Source organism: Adelges cooleyi, unplaced genomic scaffold, assembly GCF_023614345.1.
Source record: "Adelges cooleyi isolate 19-005CV unplaced genomic scaffold, UGA_ACOO_1.1 ACOO_flye_CR_arks_rails_tigmint_CR_PRNA_21, whole genome shotgun sequence".
In the NCBI taxonomy this organism is placed as follows: Eukaryota; Metazoa; Arthropoda; class Insecta; order Hemiptera; family Adelgidae; genus Adelges; species Adelges cooleyi.
Genome location: NW_026095871.1, coordinates 6,302,759 through 6,313,357, shown reverse-complemented (window position 1 = coordinate 6,313,357; position 10,599 = coordinate 6,302,759). Strand labels below are relative to the sequence as shown.

The following is a 10,599-nucleotide window of genomic DNA, read 5'->3' as shown; positions in this document are numbered from 1 at the left end:
AAAAAACCAAACCCGATCGGGTTTCTGTGGGTTTTAATTTATCATTTTTTTCAACACATCCACACATTTTACACTCATAAAATGTTTTTAAGAGCTACCCTACTTGTTTAATTGTTAGGACCTAACAAGATTAAAAATTGTATTTCTCAAAATAACTGAATATTAATCAATGATTTTTTAAAGTTGTTCGTGTGCTATCAGAGATTGTTCTATTTTCAATCAACTTTATAAAAATAAATTGCGTTTTGATTAGTGCTTGTTACTAACTAATTAAAACGTGTTTTCAAAATGTTAACATATAACTTGATTTTGAAATTATTATCAGATAGAACCTTTTATAGCTAAACTAACGAATTTGTTTGTATATATTTGAGTTATTAAAAAATAGTTAGGTATAGCAATCGACCCAAGCTTAACTATTGCAACCGTTCGGTTCATTTTAATCTGCGGAAATGGATATACCTATGACTCTTTTGATCTCACAGTCGGCGTACCTACTTGTAAATCTTTATGATTAAAAATTGTTTTTTTTTCTTTCAACACAACTTGTAATTTAGATACAAGCGTGTAATTTATTTTTTATTTTTTTCATTTATTCTCGCAGATCGCTAAAATTGTAATTATATTTCTATATAAAGTCTATATGTATATATGTGTGTGTGTGTGTATAGCTTACTCTAAATTCTATGTACTATACAATCCAAGTTTATACGTAAGATTGCGTGACACGGCACGGCATGTCGTATTATCATTATCATTGTACACGTTCGGCTCATCTGATCATACTGGAAAATTACACAGCACACCGATCTGTGTGATGGTATATAGCGGATTATACACTTTGTGGGCAATTACACATTGCACGCATGTCTCTTACACACAGACTACGCGACAAATTGAATTTCGTGTGTGTAACCGTTAACCAATTTAACCCTAGAAAACCCCTTTCGGTTAATCAGCCCCTCGATCGCTTTAGAATTTCCGACATCCGCACGTGTGTTGAACCTGCCGACTCTGTGTGAAGGCGGCCGCTAGTACCTACCTATAGTTGTTAGCTGTTATTCTGTTTGAAAACGAACAGCTTTTTGTACCTACCATTATATTCTGTCGGTCTACCGAATCCTATCTCGGAAACGCGTCAACACCTTAAAAAACGTCAAAACTATATTATATTTTTGAAAAAAACATAGTTTTATCAAACGTACACAATCGGAATGTACCTCCTATTTACCTCTACTTCCTATGACCTATACAGGTCATAGGAAGTGGATTCCATTGTTTAGAATTCATCAAATATCATTTTAGTATAGTCTTGAGAACCTTATCTAGCCGGAATTGTTGCTCTTTCAACATACTATTTATTTTTACTGTGTCATTAATTAAAGTTTAGCCAGGGTGTTGAATTCATCGTAAGACACTCTTTTTCTATTAAAATAATTGCATTTTTGTAGTTTTCCTTTTTGTTTTATATATTGTATTGAAATATTAGACATTATTAAAATTTATATCTTTTTAATTTTCTTCCAGAGGTCTATGAATTGTCAAAAATTATATGGTAACGTATACATTTAATTCGCTCTTTAGATTAAGAATTATTTGCTGAAAATGTTGACTGGTATGTTGCTAAAGTTTACAATGTAGGACGAGAGGTGAAGTGCGGTAAAGTAAAAGTAATACTACACTCCACCCTTCCACCCGTCCTAAATTTAAAACTTAAAAGTAATTTTCCAAAACTGGTTATCGGCCAGTCGAAACGTTCAGCAAATTACATTACACTTTTAAGTTTCAATTGTTGTTTGAGCTCTATAAAATACTAAAAAAGGCGAATTCATAGTCTCTTTATAAAATTAAAAAAAACAACATAAATCAAAATGTCTTCAAGAACTACAAAATTACAATTATTCACCGAGAAAATGAGTGTCTTACCTACGTTAAATTGATCAACTGTACAATTTAATTATCAATTGTTGTAAACTTCATTGTTATACGTCGACGAAATAGAAATAAACTCCATAATGAGTCAAATTTGAAAATAACGTTGTACTGTTTCGTACGGTGTACCATTATTGTAGTTAGGAAGTGAGGAATAGGAGTGGTATTTTTGGGAAAAGTTAATGTCTATAATATTATAGAGTCAGTTATAGTTTTCTACAATTTTTTGTTTTTTATTTTTAATAAGTATTTACATTTACAGACACACCTAAGTACAAGTACTAATGTATAATAACAATATAATAATATTTAAGAAATAATAATTAATCTAGGACATCGTTTGTTTTTCGGTATAGCTACGGGTTTCATACATAAAATAAAAAATTAGATACACTACAAATAGCTGATGATGATCTAATGATAACACACGGGTTGCTGCTGTTGAACGTCCAAGTAGAACGCAGCTGTGGAAACAACATTGCTGGTCAGGCCGCACGTGCATATGCCGTCCACGAGGAGTCTGCAGGGCGAAGAAGTCCGCGGTCGCGGTGCTGTAGGTTTCAGTATTTCTTCAATGGTGTAAGGGGTTCTCGGTTTCTTTTCACCCTGCTTGGGCCTGCTGGCACTCGGCACGTAGTCGCTCTGGTGCTGGTGGATCCGTTCGTAATAAAAATCTGTTAATAAAAAAAAAACGTTATAAATGTACAACGAAAAGCCACCAGAAACAATTAAAGGTGACCACAGTTGTGAATTCACCGTCTGTTTTTGCTAGATGAGCATTTTTTTTTTTAATAGGATAGGAGTTCGCAACTTGTACCCTATAGGGTATCCCGTATCTGTCTGTCTAATAAACAATAGCGTTTGAAGATTAAAAAAAAAACTACTTTACAATTTACCTAAAGGGTGTATCCAAGGAATATTGTGCATTGTCGGTGGTGCGGTCGACGACCCAAGCGTTCGGTTGATTGCCTCTTGCTGCTTACATTTGGCACTCTTTTTTGTAAAATGTCCTTGGCTCGCCTGAAAAACCGAGTAAACTCAATGTAAACCATTCTGTAACAGTATTGCCGGTAAATGGAGTGCGCAGACAAACAAAAACAATAATATGATCCAAACAGTACACATTGTACTTGAACAAAATTGGTATAAACAAATAACATTGGCGGAATACAATTTCTTAAAACCCGTTTTTTATGTGTCATATTTTTTATACACTTCCTAAGAACTCATTTTTTTAACACACACACTTTACTTCAATAATGTACTCAATATTTCTCCCATTTATTTAACGAATCTAAAATTGTATTATATTTATTACACGCCTCCACCATCTCTCATATGACTAAATGTATTTTCCAATTTGACTTTTTCAATGTTTTTTACCAAAATCGTACAAACGTACTTGTCTAATTAAATCATTGTAAGGGCGAAACACTTATTTATAATGCACTTAAATACCATACACCCTCCCACTTTCTCATTTTTGCACCAATTTCTTACTGAGAAAAATAGACTGTCTTATGAAATCAGAGGATTTAACCAATTCAGACAATTTAATGACCACTTTCTATTATTTGACAAAATAGAGTGTAAAAATTAAACTTGCAACCGTTTGTACACTTTTTGAAGTTAAAAAAAATACTTCTTACATGTGATTTTAAAATACGATTTTCCTTCTAATTTAGTCGGTGGTTAGGTATGGTATTTTAGTAATTAGTATACAATATATTATACTATGTTACTGTAATTTGCTATTACCTTATTTTTTTGCAATCCTGCGCCGCCGATGGATCCTGGTCGTATCGAACCGGTCTCATAAAATCTCGTCAAAATTTTAGACACACAACCGTGTGAGACTAGAAGCTGACGGGATATGTCACAGGGTCTCACGCCTAACAGAGCCAATTGCACTATCCGTCTTCTGACGTAGTCGGGCAGAGGTCGACCGTTCACAAAAACACCACCCAATTGATTAACACCAGCTTGACCTGAAAAGTAAAACCAAATACTCATCCAGTACATCTATTTCATGTAGAAGTTTGTTACATCAAATATGTAGGTAATCCATGTTTTGTACAAGCTTATTTAAAGAGATTGCTATACTAGGTTCTAGGTAAAGTTTTGTATCTGTCTTTGGAACTGTCATAAAAAGCCATTTAAATAAAGATTTTTATTCAGATAGATCAAATTCGACGGTGTTCCCAGTTTGCTTATATCATTTCTTAAGTCAGTGATCTAATTAATTGCTGCCAGTGCTTGAATTGGACACAACACTCTTATCTTTTCAAAATAATAGAAAAATAAATCAAATAATAGAAACAATTTTTGCTTCAACTGCCGATCTCGACCCTTCTTTAAACAAATTCTGACTTGAAGTACTTAACAAGTGCGAATTATATATGCCTGGAATCCTCGTTGGCTTTCATTGTGCAACTTAACAACTAGATTTGGTCGAACTTACGTACGCTTTTGTGTTTTTACAGTTTGTGGTGGAGCGTTAATTGTTCATCTCCGGTTTGCCTTTGTGGGGGGGGGGGGAGGAAAATAAAACACCCGGCAAATTTGATCCCGAACACGGTAGTAAGTATGAATAAAAAAGTACTCCGGCACGTTTAGGTAGGAGAATCGCCTTTTTTTTTTTTAATAATAATAACCGGAAGAATACAACGCGGCTTATCACGCTAAACACTTGCAGGCGGATGAGAATGCTCCTTGTCGGCGAGTTGGTGTGTGTGTGTTTGATGAATTTCGCGGATGTTCGTGTCAAAAAAAAAAAAAATAATATAACACTGTTCCAAATTTGATTTTGAAACGTTTACCGGTGCCGTCGATCAAAAGGAAACCGGCCGCTTAGGCGACACGGCGCACGGAATGCCGGATAGCGTGTACGCAGGTCAACACGGGCCGTGGCGGCAGACCCCCCGGGCGTTGGTGGGCGGTTCCAGACCGGTGAAAATGATCGGAAGGTCCCTGTAATTTTGTAAAACTACCGCCCATTAACACCTAAAAAATATATTTAAAAAAAAACTAATACTCGGCAGATGTACACCTACCTATACCCACTATAGAGTTGCACCCGGGTTTGATCGTTTCATTCATTCGGCACAGCTATAACCCATCTACATTCAGCTACTTATAAACCATGTTATAATAACATAGTGTCATCGCCTTAATGATTGCCATAATTGATTTCCATAATAATATGCACATTATATTTTACAAGTCTCTATTATGTATACTAGTCAAGAAACTATTATATGAATTATGCGGAAAGAAACTCTAACCAGATTTCCCTGCTTAAGGCTGAGGCTTGTACAAGTCAAGAGAGATACAATAACTTATGTCTTAATATGCTTAATACGCCAGTACTAAATGATACGGAACTGCTCGAGACCTTTGACGGGTATCAACAAGTAACAACCAACTTATCTAATAAGATACTGAACGTCTGGCACTATGATGTATCAGGGGATAAAAGAGCATCAAACCTATTCCTCATTAAACTATACATTGGGTGGGTACATGAAACAGAGACCCCCTTGAAAATCGAGACCAAAAAGCATAGAAACAGAAAAGTAAAATACAGTTCAGAGAAACATAAATAAATGGATAATGTAAATACTATAATTCTTACCAGTATGCGGCATGACCGATGACGATTTGATAGCAAGTAAACTTGAATACTTTTTTTTATTAAAGTGAATACCAACAACTTTTTCTTTTGTCCTTAGTAGGTAATCTGAAAAAAAAAACAATTATATAAATACTAAAAAATTGTTAAAAATGTTTAGGTATATTTATTTTTACTAAAAAAAAAAAACAAAAAGTTATATTTAAAAAAAAATATTTGTAAATATATTTTGAACTCAATCCCACTAAGCATAAAAAAGTTGCGACCCTAAACATTTTCTCTATTAAACCCAATTTTTTCGAATAAATGCCCCGTTTTTTCTTGTACTATTCAAGCTATTAATCTGAAATGTAAAGTTCTCAGGAAAAAGTCTTAAGAATTTGTTTTTTTAGCAATATTTTGAATTTTTACACCTTCGTATACAAGTTCCATGACGTTATTTCTTAAAACTCTTAGACATATTCGTAGATAATAGATACTAACTAGAAGAGCATCCTCTACACGTTAGGTCGCAATCGGTTGAGATTTAATGAGATTTTACAGGAGAGCGGTTTGAATAAAAAAAGCATGGCGAAGGTAGGGCGGTTAGGGTTTTCCATCATTGTAATGGCTCTAGGTTCTAGCCGACATTTTGAGCACTTCATGTCATTGGATTTTCATTTATTTTTCAATGTCCGGAATTAAGTCAATTAACAAATTAAATAAAAAATGTTTTGGGTCTTGGAGCCCGAAATCGAATTCTCTGAAGTCTCGATACATATTTTATATTTTTGTTGTTATTCTCGGTGTTTTTTTTCCTCGTCCGATTTTGAGATTTTAAGTGTTGTCGGTACAATGAAATTTAAAAGCCTATAAAATGTATGATTTGTTTTTTTTTTGTCGTGTATGGTGGAATTTTGTTGGGACGACAGTGTAATTATTATTGTAAAAAACATTTAAACAATTTTGTCCGAACCGATTTTGATAAGGCACGATCCAACGGCTCCGATGCATCTACGGTGGTGAAATGCACCGCGCAACGCTCGTTTATTGTATACTGATACTAGACGACGTGTTAGGTACCGTCAACGCGTCACGTTTAAGATGAAGTACAACTTCATTTTCGAAAAAATGACTGAAGGCTGAAGAGTTCATAATCAATTCAATACGCACGGTAGAAGTTATGCACGACAGGAAGTTTTTAAATAAAATCAAAGGTGAAATTTCTTATCTAGAACTGAATTATGTACAACATTAAGTGAATGACTGAAAATACCTTTCTGGGACGTTGTCATGATGTATCCAAATCTCGAAAAAATTCTAGCCGGAAAAGGGTAAACTTATAGAGGTATCTAAAAAGCGTTTAAATTATGCGAGGGGATGACACTCCGAAAAATATGGTCAAATTACTATTGGCAAATGTAACAACGTTTTAATTAAATTTGTTTCATATTATGGTGGTTTCGAGTAACCCGGATATTTTATTCTGTAAATGTGGAATAATATTTTAAAAGATAAGCTTACTCAAATTGTTTTAGTCCTCCAATTTGTAATACCATTTTGTTCTTATTTTTAAAGCATGTAAATTTGGAATTTTTTTACAAAAGTCAAACACTAAAATGCCGGGCTATAGTTTCTCTCCCAAAAAATAAACATATGCGTCAAAAGTTAAATCCTGGATCCGATAATGAGGACTAGTCATAAGTGATACCTAATTCTTAGAATTTTTTTTTTATGTTAAGACGTTATTTAATACATATGTATAATCACTTGATATTATGGACACAAAAGTGTATATTTGTTATAAAAACTCAATTGTTTTAAAATGCATAAATAATTCCTAAAAATATATTAAAAACCATTTCCCCCAAAAGGCGTGGGAACTTTTTCGAACGTAATTTGTGGTTTAAAGATTAAAAATTAGACTGAAGAATGAAGATAGAACTAGAGAGGGGCTATATTAAGATACACGTTTTCTCAAAAATGAGTGTTATCATTATTTTTTATTAAGAAAAATACTAAAAAAAAAAAACTAAGCTTTGACCGTGTTCAATTTCCAGGTTGATATCAGTAAACTAATCAACAGTAAAGGGGTATCATGAAAATACTTTCATTATATTTTAATTGCTATAATTGTCTAACAACGACAACAAAATGTATAAATATAGACCAAGAAAATTCGTGAGACATTTTTTTCATCACACTGTATTTATTTACAACGGTATCACGCTTGAACATTTCCGACTTCACTTTCGGTTAAAATAAATCCCGAAGACCAACCCCTTTATTTCAATATGCTGGCTGTTTAGTATGGACTATGCTTTTGCTTGATGACAAATATGTATAGGCTCGAACTGTTGATAACACAAAATTGAATGCACTTTGCCCAATTTACCTAGGACAGGCTGTAGGCGGGGAAGGGTGGAGATGGCCAACGTCGCGTTTGAAAATTTCTTTACACCCGCAAAATTTCCATTCACCGTCAAACAAAATCACTTTTGGGAATACCGATTTCGGGTCAAAAACAAACCAGCACCAGGTCACACTTGTAAAGTTCAGAATCCCAGTATAGCGATACATAAGTACCGCTCCGTCGGAAGCGCGAAGACGACACAAGGATGGCGGGGGGTCAAGGGGGGAGGCAGCACCCTTACGAGGCCCTAAGGGTCTATTTTTACGACCGTTGTCCCCGAGGACCTTTTCATACGAATAATAGAAAGCGACTTGCGCCGAATTACATAATGTGTTTATCGCACACAAGCACGCGTCTTCCGGGCGACAGAGGCGTTAAGTGCCCGTGAACAACGGCCGAACGCGCCCGGCGTACACGGTCCAGTTGACCCGCAAATCCTGGCCGCATGCGCCTCCGTCGGTGGCGGTCGCATGCTCTCCGGACCGTGTCATTGGCGTCCATGTGTGTGCCACTGTGCACGTCTCCAGAGAGGCGCTTTTTAGGCGTTGACTTTCTCCTATACGACCGTAATCCCGTGTATTAAAATTAAAAAAAAAAACCAGCCCTATAATACGTGCGGGTATATATTATTACAATAATATGTACCAGTATATAGGAGGAACACACCGGGACACGCGCACCAGTCGTATTGTTATCCCGCCGGCACATCACGGATGACCTGTTCGCAATAGTAATAATAACGATAACGTCAACGCGCATCGTGCCGTGTCCCACAATAGTTAAACGATCAACGCTATACATGTATAATAATAATGTAATAATATATATTATACATATTATCATATTATAATATTATATTAAAGACAAGTACACACCGAGCCGTCCTATTTCGCAACCCCTTATACCGTTTATTGATAACGTTGTTTTTTTTTTTACACTCCATAGACACACAGTCCGGATTGGCAACAAATACATTATTTATGCGATCCAAAGTAACGTGATTCGATCATACAGAGTGTTTGATCAACGATAAGACGTTCTCTCTCTCTATAACATAATATACCTCTTAAAATAATTAAAATTTAGTTGTATTTAACTTTACTTGACTTACTGGGCCTCTAGAAGTCCTACTTTTTCGTTTTTCCGCCTATGAACTAATAGATATTAACCACGGTTATCCACTAAATAACAAAAGAGGACTAAATAATAATTGTCAACGAGCTGAATGGCAACTGCGTTTTATTTTAAATAATTTTACAAGAACGACGTTTGGAAATTTACACGGGGTGATCTGTTTAATGCAAGACACACTTATTTTCTCGGAAAATAATTACAATTTTAAGTTTTTTTTTAAAACGTTTGTATTTTTGTTATTTTACAATATTGTAAAATTAACATTTAATGAAATTTCCATTGAAAACGTTAAGTTTTTTGTAATTCAACTTAAAAAATTGTCAGTATCAAAACGCTGTTTTTTTTAAATAAAAAATCCATTTCCAACATAACTTAGTCAAAGTTGGTCATTTTTTATTTAAATAGCGAAAATTATATATTGAAAAAGTTCCCGCTTGATTTTTTTCATGTATATACCTAATAAATACCGCAAATCCCAATTCCATTTGGAACAAGCCCGACTGTTTTTTGAAAAATTATAACATGCTGTTTTTTTAACAGTTCGCTAAGTGTTTTTTTAGATTTTAAAGGAAAAGGGTAAATTTTCCACAAGTGTTGGCCGTTAAAAAAAATTTAATTGTGTGTTAACTTTCTGTTCTACATATAGACTTTATACATGAAGAAATAACCTTTAACTGAGTGTTTAAAAAGTCGTAATAGGTCCACACTCCACAAAAACAAAAATATGTACCTATATTTCTTGAAAAAAAAAATATTAAAACCGGTATATATTTTTTTTTTCAAGAATTAATGCTGCGTTGATAGAAAGCTTCATTTAAATTGTTGTCTAAAATTATACGGTTATTATATATATTACCTAATCTAACCTCTTGATTCGACATACCTAAACACTAGGCCACTCCTAGGTTCCCTGTGGACTCACAGAAACCGTTTGTCTAGCAATATAAAAGTCATATTCGTTTTAGATACTTGTTGATAAATATCTTAAATATTTGCCGAAAAGGCAAAACCGATTAAGAAAATCTATAAAATTCCACCGCTTAGAATAACTTTAATTCTCTTTTAATTTCGTCGTTTTAGTATGGTTTTTAAGCAATTTTTTTCTACTACCTATATTTCTATTATGGACATAAATTGTTTTTTAATTTAGCATTTTTTCTTTAAAGACTTAAAACTAGTAGTATCCGTCGTTTTCGGGACAAGAATTTCGAAATTCTTACCCCTACTAAATTGTGTACCCTAATATTAATCATACTTATGCACAGACTTACCTGAGACTTGAGTTGTTACTATTGTTGTTGTTCGGATAAAGCGACGTCGGATCAAAGACCGTAAAGGATCACAGCCGTCTGCGAGTGTGTGTACTTACATTGCCGTGGATTTCGACTACGGTTCGGATACGGTAGTATAGGACCCCGCCCATTTGAGGGGGGTCCAGGACCGGCCAATCCACGACCAATCACGGCCGGCACGCGTCACCTTGGCGACCACCTAGGGGCTATTTCACCAC

At 34.6% G+C, this 10,599-nt stretch overlaps 1 protein-coding gene across 1 annotated transcript; it reads right to left on the bottom strand.

Annotated features, from left to right (window-relative positions):
- Positions 1-2,266: 2,266 nt before the first annotated feature.
- Positions 2,267-10,599, bottom strand: LOC126834762 (protein gooseberry-like). Its single transcript, XM_050566924.1, has 5 exons — positions 10,361-10,599; positions 5,567-5,671; positions 3,691-3,920; positions 2,829-2,952; positions 2,267-2,606 (listed from the first exon to the last, which is right to left on the bottom strand). The coding sequence occupies exons 2-5, from the start codon at positions 5,577-5,579 to the stop codon at positions 2,347-2,349; spliced, it is 627 nt and encodes a 208-aa protein (XP_050422881.1). The 5' UTR covers positions 5,580-5,671; positions 10,361-10,599; the 3' UTR covers positions 2,267-2,346.